Source organism: Halichoerus grypus, chromosome 7 (assembly GCF_964656455.1).
Source record: "Halichoerus grypus chromosome 7, mHalGry1.hap1.1, whole genome shotgun sequence".
In the NCBI taxonomy this organism is placed as follows: domain Eukaryota; kingdom Metazoa; phylum Chordata; class Mammalia; order Carnivora; family Phocidae; genus Halichoerus; species Halichoerus grypus.
In genome coordinates, this window is record NC_135718.1 from 78,637,633 (window position 1) to 78,663,487 (window position 25,855).

At 39.5% G+C, this 25,855-nt stretch overlaps 1 protein-coding gene across 2 annotated transcripts in view; it reads left to right on the forward strand.

The window, feature by feature from the left end:
• The window catches only part of ASAH2 (N-acylsphingosine amidohydrolase 2), an 89,807-nt gene extending 64,629 nt beyond the window's left edge, over window positions 1-25,178 (forward strand). For both annotated transcript variants that reach the window (XM_036123413.2, XM_036123415.2), the window contains 9 exons: window positions 3,452-3,567; window positions 4,626-4,720; window positions 6,400-6,439; window positions 7,223-7,318; window positions 10,399-10,494; window positions 12,532-12,678; window positions 17,691-17,750; window positions 20,624-20,712; window positions 22,557-25,178. In XM_036123413.2, coding sequence (XP_035979306.1) covers window positions 3,452-3,567; window positions 4,626-4,720; window positions 6,400-6,439; window positions 7,223-7,318; window positions 10,399-10,494; window positions 12,532-12,678; window positions 17,691-17,750; window positions 20,624-20,712; window positions 22,557-22,740 — 923 coding nt within the window. In that variant the 3' untranslated portion in view covers window positions 22,741-25,178. The remainder of the gene's footprint in view (window positions 1-3,451; window positions 3,568-4,625; window positions 4,721-6,399; window positions 6,440-7,222; window positions 7,319-10,398; window positions 10,495-12,531; window positions 12,679-17,690; window positions 17,751-20,623; window positions 20,713-22,556) is intronic.
• Window positions 25,179-25,855: the final 677 nt, after the last annotated feature.

Sequence of the window (25,855 nt, forward strand, 5' to 3'; positions counted from 1 at the left end):
TTTCTGTCTTCCTTTATGATTTGATGATTTTCAGTGGTAGTATGCTTTGATTCCTTTATGTTTCGCATATGTACTATAGGTATTTGCTTTTTGGTTACCATGGAGGTTTATATAAAACATTCTATAGTTATAACAGTCTATTCTAAGCTGATAATTTAACTTTAATTGCATACAAAAACTACCCTTTTATCTCCTCTTCCCATATCTTATGTTTTTGATGTCATAATTTGTATCTTTTTATATTCTGTATCCATTAACAGATTATTGTAGCTTTAGTTATTTTTAATACTTTTGTCTTTTAACCTTCATACTTGAGTTCAGTGATTTATATACTGCCATTATAATATTAGACTATTCTTAATTTAATTATCTACTTACTTTTACCAGTGAGTTTTATACTTTCATATCTTTTATGTACTAATAGTATCCTTGTATTTTAGTTTGAAGAACTCCCTTCAGCATTTTCTGTTCCATAATTCATGTAGGCTTTCTTCACTGTTTTTTATTTTTATTTTCCTCCTCTGATTGGATAATTTCAAATGACTTGTCTTTAAATTGACAGATTATTTCTTCTGCTTGATCAGATCGACGGTTGGTACATTCTACTGCATTGTCATTTCATTCACTGTATTCTTCAGCTCCAGAATTTCTATTTTTTTTTAATGATTTTGTCTTTCTGTTGAACTTCTCATTTTGTTAATATGTTATTTTCCTTATTTTGTTGTGTAACTGTGTTCTCTTGTAGTTGTTGAGCTTTCTTAAAAAAATTATTTCGAGGGGCGCCTTGGTGGCTCAGTCAGTTAAGCATCTGCCTTTGGCTCGGGTCATGATCTCAGGGTCCTGGGAACAAGCCCTGTGTCAGGTTCCCTGCTCAGTGAGGAGTCTGCCTCTCCCTCTGCCTCTGCCCCTTCCCCCTGCACATGTGCAGACTCTCTCTCTCTCTCAAGTAAAGAAATAAAATCTTTAAAAAATGATTTTGAATTATTTGTATGACAAGTCATAGATCTCCATTTCTTTGGGATCCATTGTTGGATAATTATTGTGTTCCATTGGTGGTGTCATGCTTCCTTGATTTTTGTTGTTTCTTAGAGACTTGAATTTTGTCTGTGTATTTGATAGAGCAGTCACCTCTTTTAGACTTTGCAGACTGGTTGTCATAGGGGGAGACCTTTACCCATGGGTGTGTGCAGGGCCATTGGGTGGGTGAGCTGTGGCAGTTCCAGATCCAGGGCAGGCCAAGTGGCATAGTCTCCATGTAGCTCTGTCAGCTTAGGTCAGCACTGGTGAAGACTGCATGGGTCCTCAAATGCCAAGGCTGTGGGTGTCTGCAGCTGCTGTCGGTGCTCTTGGCATCTCCAGGCTGCTGCTGAAATCCTCCTGATCTCTTTCCCCACTGGGGAATGTCATGGCCCAGAAGCTCTCTCTTGGGGCTAGGTTTGGCTTACCGGGGCCCTCACAGTAGTGGTGGCACCGATGGCTGATGCACGAATGCCCATGGGTCAGTGACAGATCTGAGATCTGGAGCAGAGGTGCTCATAGAGCAGGGGCAGCTCCAGGGTCCAGGGCACTGGCTCTCCAGTTGTAGTAGTGACTCTGTGCCTGAGTTGTGCGTACATGTGGAGCAACCATGGAGCTGGGGATTGGAGCACATGTGCTTGCTGAGGACAGTGGCTCTGGGGTCCAGGATAGCCAGCAGTGGTGGTGGCTCCAGTGCCTGAGATTTGAGTACATGCCGAGCAGCTGCAGATCCAGGGTCTGGAGCATAGGCACACGTGGTGCTGCCATGACGCTGGGTTCTGAAACATGGGTGTGGATGGAGCAGATGGAGCTCTGGGGTCAGGGGCACACTTGGGGGTGGAGGCTGACAAACCTGGTCCCAGGGTGATACAGTAGCATCTTCTTATGGATGAGGAGCAGCAAAATCTCATCCCCTGGGGGGGGGGCAGTCCATGGTGGTGATGGCCATTGGTGACCTCATTCATGAAAACTGCTGGTGTCCTCTGTGGAGCAGGCTGCTGGTATCTGTGCCAGTGAAGACTACAGGGTCTTCTGCTGTGAAAACCACAGGAAGTCTGTCATGGGGGCTCTTGAGTGGCAGGGGCCACTGGGGTCCTCCATGGAGCAGACAACTGGGCACTGTGATGGCACCTGCCATATGGCTGATATCGAGAGTCTGCACTTTTTTTTTGTTCCTCTCTGTTTCAGCTAAGTTAATCCTTCTGGTGATCCTTTCTGTGTGATTATTCCGTATTTTGCTCCATAGGTTCTTAATTGGATTCTTGAGCCCTCCTGGGAGTATTTTCATTTGCGAGTAACTAATTGTGGTTTTCTGTGGGGTGACAAAGGCTGATATTTTCTACTTTTCCTTCTTGCTATGTCACCATCCTCTTTTTTCTTAATATGCGCATTAAAGCTATAAATTTCTCTCTAAGTGCTTCTTTCACTGCATCCCATAAGTTTTGGTATACAGTGTCTTCATTTGCATTTATCTGAAAGCATTTTCATATTTCCTTTTAATTTCTTCCTTGACCACTATCTATTTATGATCGTGTTGCTTAATTTCCACATATTTGTGAGTTTCCCAAATTTTCTTCTGTTATTTATTCCTAATTTCATTACTTTGTGGCTGGAAAACATACTTTATATGATTTATACCCTTTAACATTTATTGGGGTTTATTTCATGGCCAGCAGAGAAGAGTGTCGTTATGTTCTTGTTGCATTGGGGGAGGTGTGTGCAGGTACCTGTTACATCCACTTGGCTCTTGTGTTGCTCACGTTTTCTCTTGTTCATCTTCTGACTAGTTGTCTTAGTGCAAGTGGGTTATTCATGCTCCACCTGTTACTATTGAGTATCTCTTTCTGTTTTGGTTCCTGTAGTTTGGTGCTCTGTTGCTAGGTCCATATATGTTTATAATTGTTATATTTCCCTAATGGATTATAGATTCTAAGTTCATAGGTTTCAGAGTTAACATAACTTTTCCCCAGATTGTGGTATTTAGGTGTGATTTTGTGTAGATAATTAAGTGGGGAGTTAAGAGAGGCTTTTTCTGTGGACCCCAAGCCAAATAATCAGTACTTCAAGTTGGAGTTCTCATTTTTAGTTTTTAAAATGGGGAAAAAAGTGATTTCATTCATAGATCTACAGTTAATTATATTGTATTATTTTTATTTGCAATGTGGATGAGGAAGAGCAATAGAAACAAAACTTTAAGGATGTTGAACAAGATATATTCTTTTAGTCTATCAGCCACAATGGGGATCTAACTAAATAATGATTCCTATTTTAGGATGCAAAGGAAATTTTACCTCTTCTATTATTCAGACTGTTTGGAATTATTGGGCAACAACCTTAATAAAATCTTTGCAATAAAGGCATTGTTGTACATTTGTCAAAGTGATGGCATTTTTCAGAGGGTTGGAATCAAATTAATCCTAACGTTCCTAAATAGGGACAACAGTAGGGGATCCATCTTGGGACAGTCTTCGGGATCAAATCCTGGGCAAGCCATCTGCAGAAATCAAAGAGTGTCATAAACCAAAGCCAATCCTTCTTCATACTGGAGAGGTAATGCATTTTGACTATCATGGTAAAATTAGTATATCGTTATTTTAAAACTTAAGAATTGTCAGAGACAAATGATAGATCTTTGTTGACATGGGAATTTCTTATTCAAATATTCCCACATCAAATTTTTAATATTAAAAATATGTATGTTAAGAATCTAACTCTAAGGAATAAGGGGTATGATTATTAAATATTGTGGCTTAGAATTTATGATAAATAACTGCAACAATGAAAACAGTGGAAAAGGAAGAATTCAATCAACATCTATCTTATGCAGGATTCATTTATGTTGACTCCAGGACAGGAGTTCACATACAACTCTGCACAAAAAAGCATCCTAGGGTCATATAAAAAGGGACATGTTCACGTCTCAATTTTCTCACGACTCAGACAACACGATTAACTAAAGCAATATTCTTTTAATACTCCTTTGGACCATGGATTTTCACATTCTAAATGTCAAAAGTTTGTGCCAGTGTTCATAATATAAATTATTGATGTAGAAAACATTTTTGAATAGAGTTTTCCCCCCTAATATTCAATTAAAATTCTTCAGGAAGAAGAAAGAGGAAAGGAAAGAACAGAGAGAATCTGACTATGGGGAAGGATAGATTGTCTTGGAGAAAACTTGGAAAGTAAGGCAAGACTTGGTAACTGCAAATTTAAAGTGCTATGAGAGTAAAAAGAGAAATCATTAAGTTAAGCTGTTCCAAATGTAGAATTACTTATCTATCTTGCTAAGTGCTCCAAGAGAACCCTTGGTTACCTGTTACACATTGTGATTCTAGGATGCCAGATCCACCAAAAATTTCACTGATGAGAAAGGAAGTGCAGGTTAATGGGGCATTGGCATCTGAGATCCTTGTGCTGTGACCAGATAGAATATTTTATACTACCTCATTCATTAGAAAGAAAATCTGTGATAGTAGGATAAAGCACCAAACCCAGCTGGAAACATTGTAAATCCTTTAATAAAGGAACTTTTCTGAGCATCATCTGTCTCTTGGCCATAGAAAGAACAATATCCCTAACACAGGTTTCATGTTTTGGGTTCTTAGTTGACGAAACCTCATCCCTGGCACCCAGATATTGTTGATGTTCAGATTATCACGATTGGGTCCTTGGCCATAACTGCCATCCCTGGGGAGTTGACGTAAGTTCTTCTTTGTTATTTTGTAGTTAAAAATGTAATCATTGTGTATGTGTTTCTGTTGGAATAACTTCTTCTCATGGGTGATGATTCTGAACTGACTTCTTTGTATCTCACTCTGCCATTTTGGCAACACTGACAAATATTCCAACCCTCTTTTGGTGGGCTTCTGAAGAGTAAATCTTTTGATGTGTATTGCTAGTGGGTAAATTGTAGCAAACATAAACATTTGAAAAACTTATTCCAAATGATGTTGTGCATTATTATGTCAGTAGAAAGAGTTGAAATATTATCAAAATACAGATCCTTGAAACAGTTGAAGTATTAGAAGCAGGAAAGATTGTTTGAAATCTGCTCCTTATGCAGTCTTCCCTATCTTACTAAGTAGCAATTTTATATCTTTCCAGTTGTTCAGGCCCTAAACCTTGGAGTCATCCCTGAATTCTCTCTTTTCAATTTCCCCCACTGAAAGTGAATTTGCAGCAAGTTCTGCACATTCCACCCAGCACCTTCTATCACTCCCTCCCTGGTCTAAGCCACCATGAGCTCTCCCCTAGATTACTGCCATAACCTCCTGTCTCACTTGCTTGCTTTCTCCCTTACTCCTCTGTAGTCTTTTCTCAACACTGCAGCCAGAGGAATCCCTTTAAAAGCTAAGTTAAATTAAGTCAGGGTCTAAATCCCTCCAATGGCTTCCCATCTCACTCCAGGTAAATTCTTAAACCCTTACAACATCCTACAAGGGCCCTGTGAGATTTTTTTCCCTCTGCAATCTCTCTGATCTGATTTGATACCCCTCTCCCCCGACTCACCCCTGCTTCAGCCACCTTGGCTTCATTGCATTTCTCAGACCAGCAAGCCTGCTCCTGTCTTAAAGCTTATGAACTTAAGGTTCCTTCTGCCTAAAACACTTACCCTCCTTTTATCCCCACAGCTGACTCTTTTATTCCTTCAGTTCTCTGCTCTGATCATCTGTGAGATGATCTCTCACAGAGATGCCCCATTGTGCTGACACTATATGACGCTGCCCTCACCACCACCACCACCACCACCACCATCACCACCGCCACCGCCGACATATTCCCACAGCATCAGCACTGGCCTCATCATCACAAGAACAACCACCATCACCTGTCATCCTTACCCTGCGTTATATTCCTCATAGCACCTACTGTCATCTCACTTCTTTTATTTGCTTGTTGACATCTTCCCTCTCTGGAACGTAAGCATCCTGTTGAATCCTTAGCATTTAGAAGTAGGCCTCTTCTGTAGTAGGTGCTGTGTTGTATTGAAGGATTCGATGAAGGAGCAAAATGACAAATTCTTTCTAGGTAGGAGCAGTGCACTCTCTACTTGCCTCAGTTCTTACTGACATAGAATACGAACAGTATATTTTTGCTGAATCAATGAATGGAAAATGATTGTAGTCTTAGCCAGTGATATTCACTGATGCCTTTTCCCCTCCTACAAGTTGTTTTCAGTTTAGGGTTTTTTTTTCAAGATAGGACAGTTAGGGACAAAAAGCTCAAGTTTGGCTTTACATTGCCACAAAGCTCCTATGAACCTTACCATGTTGTGTTATGAGCCAGGATCACATTTGTCTCTCGCTACAAGTTCTTCTGTAGTCTTTGCATATATTCTGAGTAGGAAAACCCTTAGATACTTCTGTTTTCTTGACTCAGGACCATGTCTGGACGAAGACTTCGAGAGGCAGTTCAAACAGTAAGTTAAAAATGAAATAAAATGTTTATGCATTTATATTTGGTGAAAAGAATTCCCTATTCCTATGATCTGATACCTTTTAAGTTAATCTTTGCTGAGATGACTAGAGTTTTACAGTCCTTGAAAGTAATGTCTAGAGCTTTATTATACCACTAAATATTAGTGGTATAAGAACAAGCTTAAAAATTATAAGGAACCTAGAATCAGGTTTAAATAATGTGTTGCTATTTATATATTAATGATTTAAAAATTGATAATGTTTTTATGGATTAAATAACAAATAACTCTAAGTACCTTAATGAAGTCCTGTCTAAATAAAATCTAACACATGTTAGGAGTTTTGTATTTTATCTGTATTTATTTATATTCAGGAAGCATTGCAAATGGTTCTAGAATGACATGATCAGCAGAGGTCTTATTACTTGGAGTTGGAAATAACCACTATGGTTAGTTAGAATCCTCCTATTATACTTCTTAGGAAATGGATAAAATATCTGTATTTTAGTTATAAGAAGATTCTATATCTGCAAATGTAATCACTAAAATGTTCACAGATCCATTGACTTGCCCAACTGTGGTGTAGTTATGGCTCTAACTTTTCCTCAAGGACTATGAACATCGTGCTTCTGCATTCCCAGGCAGTTTTGATCATTACGAATGATGTTAGGAGGGACACCCTCTACTATTGACTCACATCTATGATTGTATGTTAAGTATAACTGGGTCAAAAATATACATTATGATGGAGAGTAATTTTATTGGGCTCTACCTTTCCCCCACTAGGAATTTGCAACCAATGGGATGCAGAATATGACCATTGTTATTTCGGGTCTGTGCAATGTGTATACACATTACATTACCACCTTTGAAGAATACCAGGTAAAGTAAAAAGTTCTCGGCCTTTAAATGAACCATCCCCTCATCAAGACTGTTGTGTCAAATGCAGGTTTTCTTTCTAGACTTCCTTACTGGTGGTTTTGAGAGATGATTTTGTTTTGGGACAAAGGAGAGAATGAGAATAAGCCAGAGGTTGTATTTGGGAGTTCTAGGTTTGCCCTTTCCAAGTTCAAGTCAGAATTCTGGTCTCACTGATGACTACTTTTTCTGAAATAAATTATTTTGTCAAGAGTACTGGTCATAAGCCTGGGCAGGGGCATACAATCTTCCTAACTCTGTCCATGGTGCTTCTGGCACCTGAAGCTTCTGTAGACCCCGGGGAAAACTCCCACTGATAGCTACTATTTATTTATTTATTGAAGATTTTTAAAAAAATTATTTATTCATGAGAGAGAGAGAGGCAGAGGGAGAAACAGACTCCCTGAAGAGCAGGGAGCCCGATGCGGGACTTGATCCGAGGACCCCGGGATCATGACCTGAGCTGAAGGCAGATGCCCAACCTACTGAGCCACCCAGGCTCCCCATAGCTACTATTTATTGAATGTACTAGCTCAGCACTTTGCAAATGTTATCTTCAGTCATCTTCATAACAAGCCCTGGAGTAGGGTTTTATTATATCCATGACATAAATTAAGAAACAAAGGCTCCGATAATTTAGGGGAGGTAGTGTTTCTTTGTTTGCAAATAGTGCAGACAGTAGCTCAAGTACTTTTTAACAGTAGTAGTTTAAAACACGGGAACAGTCTGGATACCCACAGTTCATGTTTGCTGATATATCTGCTGGCATATCTTGGCAGTCCACACAGAGGCATACAATCTACTTTTTGACAAATGTCCAGTGATGCCAACAGTGGGATCTGCTCTGCTGTCCTCTGTTGACTTTCCTGAAAGTCCCTGTCTTCTAGGGAATTCTGTCGAATAATGATTCTTAATTGGGGCAAACTTAGATGGGAATACTTTTCACTTATCCATGTTTTCATTTCTCTGTAACCGTTTTGTAGAATTTCCTTCAATTAGGAATGTAGGTAACAAACAACAATAATATTAGCAGTACCTCTGACTTTGTCACCAATAGGAACCACAGATACTTTTTATATCACAAAGAGTTATTGCAGATTTAGAATGAAGGGGGGGGAATCAGAGGGGGAGAAGAACCATGAGAAACTATGGACTCTGAGAAACAAACTGAGGGTTCTAGAGGGGAGGGGGTGGGGGGATGGGTTAGCCTGGTGATGGGTATTAAGGAGGGCACATTCTGCATGGAGCACTGGGTGTTATACGCAAACAATGAATCATGGAACACTACATCAAAAACTAATGATGTAATGTATGGTGACTAACATAACATAATAAAAAAAAAGAGTTATTGCAGATTTGGAAATAACTTCACTCTCATCAGTCTTTTAAAATCACAGTAGTTATTAGATCTGCTTACTTGTTATTCAGTAAAGAACACAAACATTACTCGTTGTTCAATAAAGAAGAACAAACATTATCCTATCACAAAAATGGTTTATTTTTGTTTGATTAAATATATTTCAGTCTAATTGGTTTTCTTTGTTAACAATGTATTTATACGTTTAGAAACATTTACTCTGAGAGGGGTCCATAGACCTCAGCAGGCTGCCATAGGAGTCCAGGGCACAAATAAGGTTAGGAACCCCTACAGCTTCTCTCAGGCACATGCTTCTGCAAGGATTAATACTAATTAATTTATTTACTAATTCATTCAACAGACATGTGTTGAGACAGATACTGTACGAGCCACTATCTGGGCATAACAATAAGTAAATATCTGCCCCTACCCTCAAGACTACTAGGGTTTATGATCTAGTGAAAGGCAGAGAAGAGCAGGTAATCACATTGCTGTAAAAGGGATTCATAAGGTAATAGGAAAACAAAGAGAAAGTGCACTAGTCTGTATTGGGTATTTGAGAATGGAGACTGGCAGATTTTCTGAAAGATGTAACCTCTGTCTGAGTTCTTGAGAATGACTAGGGCTAGTTAGGGAAAGAAAAGTTAGGGAAGTATCCCATATTGAGGAAGCTATCCATGCAAAGGTCTGGGGGTGCTGAGTTAGTACATTTGAGGGGCCATAATTAGTTGAGGGTAGTGAGACAGGGGCTAGTTGATAAGGTTGTAGTTGATGGAGCATCTTTTATGCTATGCCACAGAGCTTTACCTCAATAAGGAATGTTTTGGAAAATGGCAGTAGAATTCCAAAGAAGGAGTGTTCTGATCAAATTTTGATTTAGGAAGGTCTCTAGGATGACAGTGTAGAAAAATAAATTGGAAGAGCAGGTGTGGGGGCAGAGAACTGATTAGGAAGTTGTAGTTATGATCTGGGTGAGAGCCAAGGGTTTGGCCACAGTAAGATCAGGAAAGACAGAGGAAAATGAAATAATTCAAGAGATTCCAAGTAATGGTAGCTTGGAGACTTCCAGGATGTAGGATGAGGGAGAGGGAGGAGTCTAAGATGGCAGAAGGGTGGCATTCCCTGGGATGAAGAACGTTGCAGGGAGAGCGGGTCTCTTTGGAGTGACGAGTTCCACTTTAGATTTGATGAGTCTGAGATTCTTGTGGAACAACAGGAAGCTTTCAGTTCAGCTAAAGGAGATGTATCTTGTTCTATTTTATAGCATGTGATGGTTAAATGTCCTTCTCCAGACAGCACCATCACCCCCCCGCCTCAATTTCTCCAGGAGTTACTGAGACTCTCATTTTCCCTCATTTTTTCTTCTCTTGCTATGTTTCTTGAGGGCCAATGTTTCTATCACAAGTACTTAAGATAGACTTAAGCTTAGGAGCTATTCCCCTCTCTCAGATTAGATGGACTGACAGTCCAAATGGCGTAAACCAAGAGAACCCACTGCCTTTAGCAAGGAGTTAATGGGATCCATTTACTTTAGCTGGTAAATGAAAATGCCCACTGTCCTTTGTTATGATTAATTTTGAATTATGTGAGGTGTTCAACATCACATCCCTCCCCTAAGATGTGGCACCTCTGTACATGGATGGAGATCTATAGAATGGTATAAAACCCAGCCCTGTCCCTCCTGCAGGCTCAGCGGTACGAGGCGGCATCTACAATTTATGGACCACACACTCTGTCTGCTTACATCCAGCTCTTCAGAGGTCTTGCGAAGGCCATTGCTACGGTAATCGAAACTCGTAGGCATGTGTGTCTCAGGGGTGGGGAGATGCAGAGAGAAGCAAAAGAAAACGTTAGCTTTAAATGTCCAGTTTCTTTCAAAACCTTTATATTTAAAAAGTTTGTATCTATGAAGTATCTCTAAGAAATAAAACCATTAGTAAATTCAGATGCAGTTAACATCTCTTGGTGGTGACAAGTTAGTTCACATATATGATCTCATATTAGCCTCATGATCATCATGTGAAAGTATGGAGGTATCATTTTTTCCCCATTTTTCAGATGAACAAAGTGGTTCAGAGAAGTAAGTCATCAGGCTTACTCCAAGTCTCTCCAATCACTTCATGAGTTGAGCGGGTCATTCCTTCTGAGATGCCCATTTCCCATATTGTAGCATCTCTGAAATGGGGATGCATCTTCCAATCAGAGGAATTTTATGATTATAATTAGTAGCATGTTTTTACTTTCTTGGTGGCTCAAAAATAGTAGCAGTTGCTATAATCACTAGAGGTTTAGATGTGATGAAGTACAACTTTGGAACGTGTACACATTGCATCAATCTAGAATACGTGCACCTCAACAAGTTGACTTAGAAGAACTCCACTTTGGGGTTGCAGATATTAATGAAGGTGACTCTGGCCTCAGCAGATGAGCCAATAAGCAGGATAAAAGACTTAAAATCATCAGCAGATCTTTATATAATACCATATAAGCCCCAATAAAGGCTGGGACACAATTACCGCCTAGCACAGACAACAAAGCCCTTTCAGAGAAAGAGCTTGGTTATATCGAGTGGAAGCAAACGATACAGCTGCTTCTGTGGGTCAAAACAGTTGAATATTGGCAATTCCATATGCCTCCGCCTAACTGCTGACCGTATGAAGTTTCACTACAGGGTATCTACTGAGGATGTATTTAAATTGCTCGATGATTGTTTTTATCATTGCATTCCTCTCACTTTTAGGTCTGATCCTTTTTTCCTTTCCCAAAGTAGAACTGCTTTAATTTTCATCATAAAAGCTGTAACTAGTTATAGAATATTCAGATTATACAGAAAATTATAAACCTATAGCCCATCCCAAGAGATGGCCGTTGTTTTCACTTACATTATGACTGTACATGTACGGTTCCTCCGAGGCAAATAGTCTTCAAGCTTTATCATGATATGTAGGGAGAAAGTGTGATTCATTTTGTAGAAATTTGTGTCACAGCCAGGGTTATGGTTCTGTAGCTAAGATTAGCTATGTGATCTCGGAAAAAAACACTGAGTATCTCCCAGCTTATGTTCCCATTTGTGAAAGGGGAACGCCAGCAAATAGGTGTTACGGCCTTTGAAAAAGATGACATTATTAAAGTGAGGATCAGTGTCCATTATGAAGGACCACTTAAAATTCGAGATTAGCACTGTGATGACACTATTAAAGGTGACAAATATTGTGGAAAACATAGATTAAACCAGTCAGGGCATACGCTGACCTTAACTTCTAAGTTAAAAGTATATTATATTTTTGTGCTCGCTTCGGCAGCACATAGACTAAAAAAAGTATATTTTTTAATTAGCACAGAGGAGGATCTAGGGGGGGAAAAGCTTGGTATTGACTCTGGGTAAGAGAGGCTCGACACTTTTTAAGAAAGAGTAATCACATTGTCATGGTACGAAGGCTTGCCATGTGTTAGGGCTCCTATCCAAAGTCACACAGTTGAAAAACGTCTGTCCCAGAACCTAAGTTGTATCATGTCTACACTCTGATCCCTGGACTGCATGGTCCGGGGAAGCGAAAGTGTTGTCTGTGACCCAAACTTTCCTCTAGTGACAAAAGTTTAAATTGTGGACGTCTAGACTCATATTTTAGCAAAGTTGTCCCACATTTTGTTAAAATTCTTAGCTCTTGGAGAGAGGCTCTGTGTGTGTGTGTGTGTGTGTGTGTGTGTGTGTGTGTGTGTGTGTTTCCTTTAATGAAGGCATTTCTGGGAGGTGGGGGCCTGGGGAAAGGGGCTTTGACTCTACATTGTGTGGTCCATAAGCAAATGCTCTCTGTTCTAGGATACAGTAGCCAACCTGAGCAGAGGTCCAGAGCCTCCATTTTTCAAACAACTGATAGCCCCATTAATTCCTAATGTCGCGGATAAAGCACCAACAGGCAAAACTTTTGGGGATGTTCTGCAGCCTGCGAAACCTACATACAGAGTGGTAAGGCTCCCAAAGAGATATAGGAATACTCCAGAAGCCTGTCTCTGTCTAATGTCAACACCTGCCTCTAATCATGCTCTACACCAGCTGTTAGCAGTGATGATTTTGACAATTGTTCTGAATTCTGCAGAGCCTCTGCAAATGTGGGAATGGGGAAATATTTATTTTTCAGGTGGTAATGATGTAAAATCAAATTTCTAAAATCCAAATTCTTCTTTTCTTCTTAAATGGATGGTCATGGAATCATTTGCTAGAGCTCAGAAAAGTCTCTTAAATCAAGGACAGGAAAAGCACGTAGCAATGAAGCCGGACTTGGACTACTACTATTTTATATTGATCTTGTGTCCTGCACCTTTGCTAGATCATTTATTAGTCCCAGTAGATTTGGGGTGGGGGATGTGGATTCCTTAGAAATTTCTACATACAGTATCATATCATCTGTGAATAAAAGCAAGCTTACTTATTCCTTTTTGGATTTCTTTTCTGGAGGCCTTTAATTTTTTTCCCTTAATGCACTGGCTGGAATCTCCAATACAATGTTGAAGACACGTTGTAAGACTGGGCATCCTTCTCTTGTTTCTAATCAGGTGGAAGAGTATTCTGTCGTTAAGTATGATGTTTCCTTGAGGATTTTTGTAGATGGCTTTAATCAAGTTGAGAAAGTTCCTTTGTATGCCAAGTTTTTTTTTTTTTAAATGAAGAATGGGTGTTGGATTTGTTTCAAATGCTTTCATGTCTTCTGAGGCGATCGTGTAGGATTTTGTCTTTTATTCTATTAAGATAGTGTATCACATTAGTTGATTTTCAGATATTAAATAAATACCCTTTCTTAATGGTGTAGAATCTTTTTTATATGTTGTTGAATTTGGTTTGTTAATATTTTGCTGAAGTTTTATACTCATGTCCATGAGGGATATTTGCAGTCTTCTTTTCACATGTCAGGGTAACACTTGTCTCAAAGAATGAGTTAGCAAGTGTTTCCTCCTGTATTTTCTGGAAGTGCACGGAAAATACTGGCATTATTTCTTCTTTAAATATTCAATCAGATTTATCAGCAAAACCCCATGGACCTTGGCTTCTCCCTATGGCAAAATTTTTATTTACCACTCCAATTTCTTATTATAAGCCTCTTCAGATTTTGTTTTTTTTTTCTTGAGTTGATTATGTATCTCTCTTAGCATTTAGTTTGTGTTGAGGAATGTATCTTTCTAAAAATTGCATCCTCCTAGACATTTGCCTGTTTCATGTAAGTTGCCTATTTTGTTTGGCTAAAGTTCATAATATGTTCTTACAATCCTTTTAATTTCTATAGCGTCAACAATGATGGCCCTTTTTTCTTCCTGATTTTGATAATTTGTGTCTTCAGAGAGCTAGCTTTTAGCTTCCTTGATTTTATCTATTGTTTTTCTATTTCAATTTTGATTTTTTGTTTTGATTTTTGCTCTGGTGTTTTATATTCTTCCTTCTGACTGCTTAGATTTTATTTTGCTCTTCTCATTTCTTAAGGTAGAAGTTTAGGTTCTTTTTATGTTTTAGTGTAACTTCTTATTCCTCCGTTAATTTTTTTTTTTTTTTACTATATATATTGTTGATTATTTTCCTAGTAGTTGTTTTAGGGACTTGAAAAGGAAAAAGAATTCTGATTCTCCTCTCCACCCTTTCAGTACTTCTGACAGCAGCTGTGTGGATGTTTTCCCCACACCAAGCAATTCTCCAGTTCTCTGCAGACATCAACTTGGTGTCCTATAATTCAGTTCAATTCTGACACTATCTCTTTGGGGTTGGCATTTACTTCACAGGTTAAGGGCTCAGTCACACAAGATTGTACCCCTCCACTCCCACCCCCTCACACGCTTCAGATACCAATGGTGAATCTAAGTTGTTACCTCTGCTTCTGACTGATTGGCTACAAATTGGAGATTCCCATGAGCCCCTCCTCGGGTTAAATAACTTGCTGGAACAGGCTCACAGAACTCAGGAAACCAGTTTACTTACTAGGTTATCAATTTATTATACACGGATTACAACTCAGGAACAGCCTGCTGGTGGTATGGGGGAAGGAGGGCCAAGCTTCCATGACCTCTCCAGGAAGGCCACCCTCCCAACATCTCCATGCATTCACCCATCAAGAAGCTCTCTGAACCCCACACTTTAGGGACTTTTATTCAGGCTTCATGATAGAGGCACAGTTGATTAAATCATTGGCTTTTGATGATTAACTCAACCCTCAGTCTCTTTCCCCTCCCTGGAGATCAGGGGATTGGACTTGATAATTCCAACCCTCTAATCACAAGACTGATTCCCCTGGCAAGTAACCCTCACCCCCACGTTACCCAGAAACCCTCAGCCACTGGTCATCTCATTAACATACAAAAAAGACACACTACTTCTGGGATTCCAAGGGTTTTAGGAGCTGTGTACCACGAAATGGGGACAGAGACTACATATATATATATATAATAAGACATATATATATATATATATTATTATGTCTTATTATGTCATAGGGCTATAATATGCATCTCAACTAATTGCACCCTACTTCAATATAATACTAATAATTCCAAAAAATATAAAAAGATTGCTATAATAGATCTGTTTTTCCTTTCCCATCCTTTGTGATATTGTCACATATATCGCATCTCTATATAAATGCAATAATACATTGTTATAATTAATTGTCTTATCCAATCTCATACCTTCTAAAGAGATTAAGAGAAGATATGGAAAAGTATATTCATAGAATATTTTAAACCAAGCCTACATATTTACCATTCCGGTGCTCTTTATTGTTTCTTAGGAATCTGAACTATTATTACCACGTACCCTCATTTCCTTTCAGCATGAAGAACTTCCTTAGTATTTTTGGTAGGACAGCTCTGCTAACAACAAATTCCCTCAGGCTTTATTTAGCACAATGGCTTTATTTTTCCTTTATCTTTGAAGAATAGTTTTGCTACATTCTTGGTTGAGAAGTGTGTTATCCTGTCAACACTTTCTTCACTCTCTAATGAGAAGTCAATTGCCTATCTATTGGAGTTACCCTGTAAGTAATGCATCATTTTTCTCATACTGCTTTCAAGATTTTCTATTTGTCTCCGTCTGCCACCAGTTTGCTACAATGTATCTAAATGCGAAGCACTCTGGGATTATCCTATTTGGGATTTGTTGAGTTCCTTGGGTGGGCAAGGTAATGTTTATCAAGTTTGGAAAGTTTTCATCCTTTATTTCTACCAACAGATTTTTCATTTGTTTGTTTCTCTCTTTCCTCAAATTCTGGGACTTCTGGTTTGTGAATGATGGTGTGTACTTGATGTCCCGCTTGTTTCTGAGGTTCTAGCAATTTTTCTTCAGTTTTTTCCTGTCCGTTCTTCATATTAAATAATTTATATTGATAAATTCTAGTTCACTTATCTTTTCTTCTGTCATCTCATATTTGCTATTAAGCTCTTCTAGTGAATTTCTCGTGTCAGTTGTGATTTTCGGCTCTAGAACATCCAATCCATTTTTAACAATTACTTCTCTTCACTGAGGTTCTCTATATGTTAAGTCATTATCATCAGACTTTTCTTTAATTCTTTAAATGTGATTGTATTCGTTCTTAGAACATCTTTACAACCACTGCTTTGAAGTCCTTGTTTATTAACTACAACATCTGGGAACACAGAACGGCAGTTTTTTTTAAATTTATTTTCTTAAAAATTTTTAAATTTGTTTTTGTTTTTTTAATCTTATTTTATTTTATTATGTTAGTCACCATACAACACATCATTAGTTTTTGATGTAGTGTTCCGTGATTCATTCAGAATGGCAGTTTTGATTGGGCTTTTTTCCCTTAGTATGAGTGATATTTTCATGTACACACATCCCATGATTTTTTTATTGAATACTGGATGTGTTTTGATACATTGTGGTAATTCTGGATTCTAGCCTCACCTCCCCACCCCAAAGTTGTTTTTGTTTGTTTGTTGGCTCACTGAAAACTAGACTGGACCAAATCAGTACAGTCTGTCTCTCTTGCAATGTGTGGCTATTGGGTCTGCTCCGTTTTTTTTTTTTTGTCCTTGATTTTAAGTCTGGCTCTCAAGGTGTTGCCCCTGTGGTTATATAACTTAATGTCAAGCCAAATATTGATCAGAGTGTGTGCTTAGATGCTTCAGGGAGTAAGAATTTCCGTCTCTGCTGATACGTTCTTTTCCTGGCTTCAGGTGGTTCTCTTCCCTGCATGCAGAGTTGAGGGGAACCTTCTACAGATCTCCAGAGTTCTCTCTCTGTATGTAGCTCTCTCTCTGGTACGCTCTTCTATTACTCTACCTCGTAAACGTAAGACTATTTGGCCTTCACGGACTCCCACATCTGTTCCTTAAAGTAGATCAACTGCCTGGCTTTGCTTGACCTCTGCCTTCTTGTGCTGTGAACTACACACTCTGAGGGCATTAGCCTGGGGCAGTTGCGGGGCTCATTTGGTGTGTTTTCTGTCACTGTAGGCTCACTGTTTTCATCGTTTGATTGTTTTCATTGCTCTGCTGTCTGTAAAACCGTGGTTTAATACACATTTGTCCAGCTTGTTAGTTGTTTCAGGTGGGAAGGTAGGTACACGCCCTGTCATTCCACTTTGTATCTCACACGAGCGTGTCTGTGTACGTGTAAGTCATTCACGGGAAGTTTTGACTGCTTTGATTTGAGTCAGTCCATTTCCTGTATGTGTGTTGGAGGGGAGCGTGAGGCCATATCAGAGGCTGAAGAAACCATTTTAATGCGTTGTCTTCATCTCTATCTGAATGTACTAAAAGCAAATTTATTGGCGAAAAATTCTTGAGTAATTTCTCGGCCAAAAATTCCTGTGTCCGTTGCTGCAAGAGTATGTTCTCTGATAGTCTTAGAAGATGAGTCACTTTATTAAATAGGATAAAATCTGCACAGGTGCCCAGAATCCTAGAACATTTCGTATATCATGGCCCAAATATGAGCACAGCAAAGAACAAACTCATAAAATGAGTTTTTATCTTCAGGGAGAAGTTGCTGAAGTTACATTCGTAGGCGCTAACCCAAAGAATTCAGCAGAAAACCAGGTAAGCATCAATGATTCTTTTGACAGATTTAAATCCACTTTTTAGTCTTCATTTGAATAGCCTTATAGAGGTTAATGACATAATGATAAAATGTTCCAACTTGCTTTTCATCTTATTTTTTAGGTGTGGGGAAATTTTCAGTAGGAAGAGTAATGTGGAATTCAGTCTGGGGGGAAAAAAGCACAGGAAACATTTAACTGGGTCTGCTTAGGATCACATATTGCACAAAGCATAGAGAGCTACATGTCCCTTGAGAAGATACAAATTTGAATACAATCCCATTTATGTATTCCAATTTAGAAACTCTACTAAACTGGGTAAAATAACCAAAGGGCCAAGAATGAAGTATATCTTTGGTTCCTTCCTACCCCCATTCTGGCTCCTCTCTTACTCCAGCACTGTAGCCTCTGTTCCTACCTCCAGAGTGATCATGGGGCCCTGGGGGGATGTTCCACTGGCTTGGGGCCCTGGCCCAGGTGCTTTACTTTATCTTGCCTTTGCCATTTCCTGACTCTTTACAGCTGGCACTAATGGGATATTTATTTATTAATCTTGAAAAATGACACAAGAAATACATGTTCAATGTAAAAACAGACCATATAGAAGTGCTTAAAGTGGAATGTGAAAGTACCTCTCTGTCCATAAACCTTTTTAGAGGTAATAATTGTTCATAGTGTGTTATATATCATTTCATATATTGTTTTGATCATATATAAAGTATACATATGTAATGTAGCTATTAATAAAATTAATTAATTTTACTCCTCTGTCACTCCTTTAGAATGTTCTTATAACAGGGACACCTGGGTGGCTCAGTCAGTTAAGCATCCAACTCTTGATTTCAGCTCTGGTCGTGATCGTGAGGGTTGTGAGATGGTGAGGGTCGTGAGATCGAACCCCGCATCAGGCTCCATGCTGAGCGTGGAGTCTGCTCAAGATTCTCTCTTTTCCTCCCCCTTGGCCCCTCCTCTCTCTCTAAAAAAATAAAAAAGAATGTTCTTATAACTACACAAGCAATAACTAGGCATATTCTAGTTGTAAAAATTGAAACAGTAAAGAAATATGTAGGAGAAAGAGTAAGTATACAAAAGTGATTTCAAGGTCAGATTTTTTAGTGTGGCTGAGGATGCATTTACTGTATGCATGAGCCATTCTTCCCAGGGACCACTGTTACTTATAACCCCAAACACCGTTCTCCCAAATGAACCTTCCATTTCTGTTCATTGAAATATCATTAGTGCTCTGATACAATTGTGGCAATATGACATTGTCAAATATGACACTGGGGAAAAATGTTCTACTGCTTGGAAAGTCAACATGCACCTGTTGGAAATAATTTCTCTAGGCAGTCAAACTATGCCATAATATTTGCATGTTTATAGCATTGTTTTCTGAAGCTATCAAAGCGTTACAGCAAAACTGCAGGATTAGCTGTCCTTTGATGTCCTTAGGCTGGAGAAATACCATCCTCGTTACTGCCTTGCAGAAACAGGAGAACAAAATGCTTAAAGTACTGTAACGAGAGTAGAATTGATTTCTAATAGTGCTCTGGGACTCGGCATACAATTTCCACTCCCTTTTATTGTTGGTAATCCTTACCACTATTTATCGAAGGTGCCTACTCTTTGTAGGCACCCGGTGAAGCGCTTTACATACATTATTACATCAATCTCATTTAATTCTCCCTACTATCCATTGGCTTACATTTTATTGTCCCTATTTTACAGATGAGGAAACCAAGCCTAGAAAGCTTAAGTAACTTGTATTAACTAATTGTGTATCAGGTAGAGATTAGGGTTGGGAGGGGGGAAAGGATAGTCACATAGTTCACAAACACAGTGGCCTAGACTTGTTCTCTGGTCTACACTCTAGACCTGTCCCTGAGGGTTCACCCAATCTCCTACTCCATCTACCGCCACTCTGATGTCACTCTGCCCTAAATGGCTGGAAACCCTTCTCTTTACAAGTCACTATCATCATGAAAACTTTATTGAATATAACCTATCCGTTGAGTAGAGTTTTAAATAATCCCATGGCCCAGGTGTAAGTGAGTGATCCATTCAGCAGAGTTTTAACTGAACACCTGTAAGTGACAGGTATAAAGGGCTGTAATGGATAAAAGTGAATCAGACACAAGTCCTGCCCATAAGGGCCCACAATCTAAAGATTTTTGAGGAAAATTGGAGATTTATGGCCTCTGTGTCTTTTAATTTGTTATATTATTCAAATCTGTGCTTTATTTGACATGGAATTCTTAGTCTGAATTGAATTATTATAGCAATTTTCCAATGGGAAAAATAAAATCTGCTTTTGATGTGCTTTCTAGGAATCCATTATGACAAAATATAGGGATTACTTTTAGCACCCTAGGGACAGGGAAGATTTATGCATCCTTTTCAGTTCTTTCACTTGGGAGGTATATTTACTCATAATTCATTTACCCAGAGAAGGAAAGATGAAGAAACTCTCTCATTTTCCCTCCTAAGGTTTGAGGTGACTAGAGAAAGTCTTGGAATATAGATCAATAAACATGTCATGAAAAGGTTTGGCTTATGCCTTTTTAAACATCTCAAGTTTTATTCTATCTCTTCTCTGTCCCTGTTTGTAAAATTTGCTATCAGCTCCAAAATTATGATCATTCAGTTTTCTAAAAAAAAAAAAAAAGTCATGGTGTGTAATAGCCTGGATAAATTAGCATTCTGAAGACATTGCCTAGAATGTAAAGAGAAGCACCTAAGAATTTGGATGAAATTCTAATATATTTTCACACAAGGTATTGGCAGGTTGGCCTACAGTCCACAAGGGACGTATTTGCAGACAAGTTCCTTCTATGACTGTGCAGGGTCTCATCAGTTATATTAATTGCATTTCAGACCCATCAGACCTTCCTCACTGTCGAGAAATACGAAGCTGCATCAGCAACATGGCAAATAGTGCATAATGATGCCTCCTGGGAGACTCGGTGAGCATGTCTGTTGGATATTTTGTCTTTCAAGCCTTGACAACAGTTGGTTAGTAATGCAGGGAAGACAAATGGGAAGCCTGGCTCAATGCATGATATTAATGATAGCAAATTCCCAAGGAGACTTCTGGCCATATTTAGGTGATTTATTAGACTTCATTTTGATTCTGTTTTTCTGCAAAACAGTGTAGTGTGCGCTTCTGGAAGATTAGGTGCTAATGAGGTTATGGCCTCCATTTTTATAAACATCTGTTAGTTTTGCTTTCTTCTATGGCCGCAGACATTCCCCCAAAGACTGGCTAGCCTTCCTGCAAACTGGCTGGAAGACCTACTGGTGTGGAGGTGTTGCGATCGCTCTGTAGAGCCTGATGCTCCTTCTGGGAAAATCACGAGTCTATACGCAGAATATATCATGCGTGTACACGTCGATGGTGCTTCATTTGAACCAAAAGCGTATTTGGAAGATTTGAAAATGTGTCCAAAATAAGAAAATGTTTCTGCTCCCAAGTGTATACCATTTCACACCGCACGACAAGCGGGCAAAGGTTTTGCCAATTTGTGTCTAATTTGGATCGTCTTAATATAAGTGATGGGTTGCGTGTGGGTTTGCTTCCCATGGCTAACCGAAAATCGAAGTTTGACCATAGTGTGGCCCCTTTGATAATCACACGTAAATATGGGCATACATTTTCCTCTGATCTTTAGGACTCTAGGGCATAGGTCATTTTTAAACAAATAATAAATTTATATTTATTGTTAAAACAAGATTATACAGATAATAAAAAACTATGATTTTTTTTTTTTTTTTTAAAGCCCCAAATCAGAATAGCAGTGAACATGGAGGACATGGATAGGCCTCTGTCCTGTTCACCAGCAGGAGTATCTCGGTCATGAATACCCTCTCTGCCCAGAGCACTGACTCTCTGCACCACTGGGGTCATCAGTTGGTTAGCCCGTTGTATCTCACTTACCTAGCAGAGTATCCGAACTCCTTGTGGTGGTCTGCAAGGACAGCTGTGAGCTGACTCTGTTTCTGTAAACTCAAGCACTGTGCCACACCTCACCCCGCTCTGATCCTACCAGAATGTTCTGTTCCTCCGCTGCACCCTGTGCTTTCCCACTGAAGCCGCTTTGCATCTCTTTTCCTTCATTCAGGAAATCTTTCCTCTGAGCATGTGTGGGTTCCATTTAAATAACATCTCCCTAGAGATACCTCTGCCTCACTTGGTTCATTTCACTTAGCACTTTTAAGATCATTTGTCGATTTCTTGTTTATTACCTTTCTTCCCACCCTGCCCCAGGGGGGCATGGAGCCTTGGGCCATGTCTGTCTTGCTCACTACCGTATCCTCAGACCTCTAGAATAGAGTCTGGCATGGGCACTCATTAAATACATACTTTTAACAAATGAATCTAGATGGGAGTTTCAGTATCAGTCGACACAGAGGACGACAAGGGCAAAAGGAATGTTCTAGCAGTTCTTACGCAAGAGACATCCTGTATTCTGAGTATCAGGTGAGGGAGGCTCCCCGGGGTGGATAGTGTTTGGTAGTTAGAAAGGTAGAACAAGTAAAACTATTTCTACAAATGGCTTCCTAAAGGATCTCTTCTAGAAAGTGAATATTATTTGTGAACAATGGTACACCTATTTATGTATAGAATTATTGAATGTCAGTTCTGGGAAAGTTTAAAGAGATCGTGGACTCTGTTTTGTTCATTGCTGCACTCCCAATGTCCAAGATAGTGCCTCGGTTAGGGTAGGTACTCCCTGAATACTCATTCATTTTTCTAATCACACATTTTTAAGAGTAAAACTTGGCTGGCTTGTTTGTTTTCTACCAACAGTTTCTATTGGCACAAGGGACTGCTGGGTCACAGCAATGCCACCATCCAATGGTATATTCCAGACACTGCCCAGCCTGGAACCTACAGAATAAGATACTTCGGACACAGTCAGAAGCAGAACTTTCTCAAGCCGGTTGTCATCCTTCCATTTGAAAGCACTTCCCCTACCTTTGAAGTAGTATGAAGAGTTGAAGTTCATTGAAACTTCATGAAGAGTTGATAGTTCATTGAAAGAGTGGCCACACTCTATAATTTATAAAAATGATTTCACATGAATGTAAACTGTGATGATGACTTCGATAATTGTCCCTGTTGGGGGACAGATAGTTTACTGTGAGCGGGACAGAGGGGTGTGTGTGTATGTGGGTCCCATTCGCCTTGCTCTAGGAGCTTCGCACCCCTGATGGTCTAGACCCTAATGCATGACTTCCCTCAGGGCCTTGCGGCTATTTGAAGGAACACGTCCCCTCAATATGAAGCCTCTGAAAAGTGAGTGAGTGAGAGTGCTTGGAGATATGTGAACAATGGTACACCTATTTATGTATAGAATTATTGAATGTTAGTTCTGGGAAAGTTTAAAGAGATCGTGGACTTTGATTCTTTCTTTTGCAGATGGGAACAATGAAGTTTCGTGGATTTGAGATTAACAAAGGCTCCAGGACCTCCCCTCACCCCCTGCCCCCATCACACTTAAATATATATTATATAAACACTGACCATAAATGTATACGCCCAATTAGAGAAAATTAGTGTGGAGATTAGCATGCCGACTATTCTATCTTGAGCATAGCCTCTCAAAGCCATTACCCTGGAGTCGATGTACCTGATCCAGAGCTGTTAATGCTGGTGAATTATTTCTGGCCTTGCCTTCTGAGGCCAATCACAAGAAAGTCAGACCTGTAATATTTTGATCATGCCTTGTGTTCCCTAACTGCCCTTATCCCCCCGAATTGTGTCTCCTATTCCCAAGACCGGTTCTAAGTGATTTTGACTGTTTTCACTAATCACATTCACCCCCAGAACACAAGCTTTGCCATTAGTCTAGATATTTAAAACAAAAGTGTTACTGGATTGGAAGGGGGTCCTCGAAGGGCAAGCTCTAAATTCGTTTATCTGTTCTTTTATCACTCACTTACTCATGGACTCGTTCAATCACAGAATATTTATTAAGACCTACATACCCAGTATTGTACTGGTGCCTGGCCTTGACAATTATTGTGATCATATTTGGGATGAATGTGTAAGTGTCAAAAGGGGACTATTTTGAAGGAGAAAATTCAGTATATAAATTCAGTATATAAATTCTGGAAGACACTTAAAAAGCAGTAATCTCCGAGTCCTATCTTAAATATAATCTGGGTTGGGTGCTTTAATTTTGGGGGAAAGAGGCTCCAGACCATTTGGAAAAAGCTGTTTTCGTAGTTATTTTTTGGGCATTATGAAATACCCAGCCCGGTGTCTGGAAGAATGAGATATGACAGTTTGACTTTGATTGCTCAGAAGATACCAATTCCATTTAAAATTATCCAAGTTAATGAGGCGCTAGCTCCCAGGCTACCAAGTAAATTTCCAAAAGCCAAGCCATGCTTTTTTATGTACATAAAAGCTTTCACATTTTAGGGGAAAAAAATCACCCTTTATTTCATAAACAAACTTTAAGGCTTGAAAATAGTAATGATACCAAGAACAATAATCCTAGCGCTCACTTATATATGACTAAACACGCTATATCGCATTGGAATGAACCTGGGACACTCTTTGAAGGACCAGGGTTCTGGTTCTCTGGGAGTTCACTGCTGGAGAATTAGCTCATCGGGATTCCAAAGAGTAGTGATCATTTTCCCTAAGGACGCACAGTATTTAGTGTTAACAGTTCAGAGGCTTCCAGGAGCAGGGAATTCTGAAAGTAGTTGACCTTAGGCAGATAAATGACATTAGAACGGATGATCAGATTTTAAAAAGTATTTCTCATGATTCAGAGGAGCTTTTGAATTATTTTTCACTACCTCCATGCCTCCCACTGAAGCTCTCCAGTGGGCGTGTGGTTCCCTGTCGGTTACTTGCAACTCTGCCAAGCCAGACACGGCATTGCCTTGGTGCTGAGCCTTCTGCACCTGCCCTCGGTCCACCAGTACTCCTGGCCCCAAATAACCCACAGAAACCTGTTTGCTCACTCGCTGCTGTCTCTTCCAGCCCACGCAGTTCCATTTCTGTGGTTTGTATGGGAAAATAAGACCAGATCCATAGCTATTCACTCCTGCATTAGCAACACCACAAAGAGGCAGAACTGACCTGTGAATATACAAACCTACATCCCAGCTGTGTTTGTAGCCTGCTGCTGGGAGTGGTTCATTGGAGCCAAACTGTGTGGCGAAAGCTCCCGAAATTGCTGGAGAACACAGGGAAAAAGGAGTGTGGTTGGTGGGAGAAGGCGTCTGCAGGAGATCTTGTGTCTCGTGTCAAAGTGTCTGTGTTCTGTTTGTTGTCATCTGTCCACTCTGGTTTGAAGGATGTTGTGACTTTCTCAGAAAGTACCAAATGATCCCTCTATATTTTTCAATGAGTATTATGTAAAATTGTGAATATACAATATCATATTTAATAATAAATTAATAAGTACCATTGGGAAAGTATGTTCTGTTGAGAAGGGATGCAGACAAATGATGACTTTTTTTCCTAAGAGAAGGAATGAATGGTGCTGGATTCCATGTGGGTCAGGCTGGGAAGTGATGTGAATGGCGTCTGTAAGTAACCACCCAAACATAAGGGGTCCCCTTCATCGGTTCCTTCTGGCCCTCCAAAAATTTATTGCTGGAAAATACATATGGTTTTTGAGCATCTTTTACTACTAGGGCAACTGAGAATTTCCTAGGCAGGTAGTTATCTGTAAAATTGTTTCATGAGCCAATTCTGAACAAAGACGTGAAGAAGGAATACGCTTGTGAATGTCTGTCTCCGATTTACCCTCTCAGGCTTCTCCTCCAATGTAGGCAAACACTGTCTTTCTTTAATAGGAGCACATGGATTTCATCTTTAGCCAAAAGATTTCATCATTAGATGATCCTTTCATGTCTTTAGTTCTTCCAATAATGATTTCGGCTCCTGGGTATCCTAATCCCACCTGCCAGCTTATACTGGCTTTGGAATATCATGATGCCACAGAGGAAACTTTGCATGTTTCTTACATGATTAGTTAGACTGTGTTCACCTGTAAGTAACAAAATATTCCTGATCAACAGGGGTCCAAATGCTAAAGACACTAACAATCACACATAGCAGTAAATCCTAAGGTGACAAAG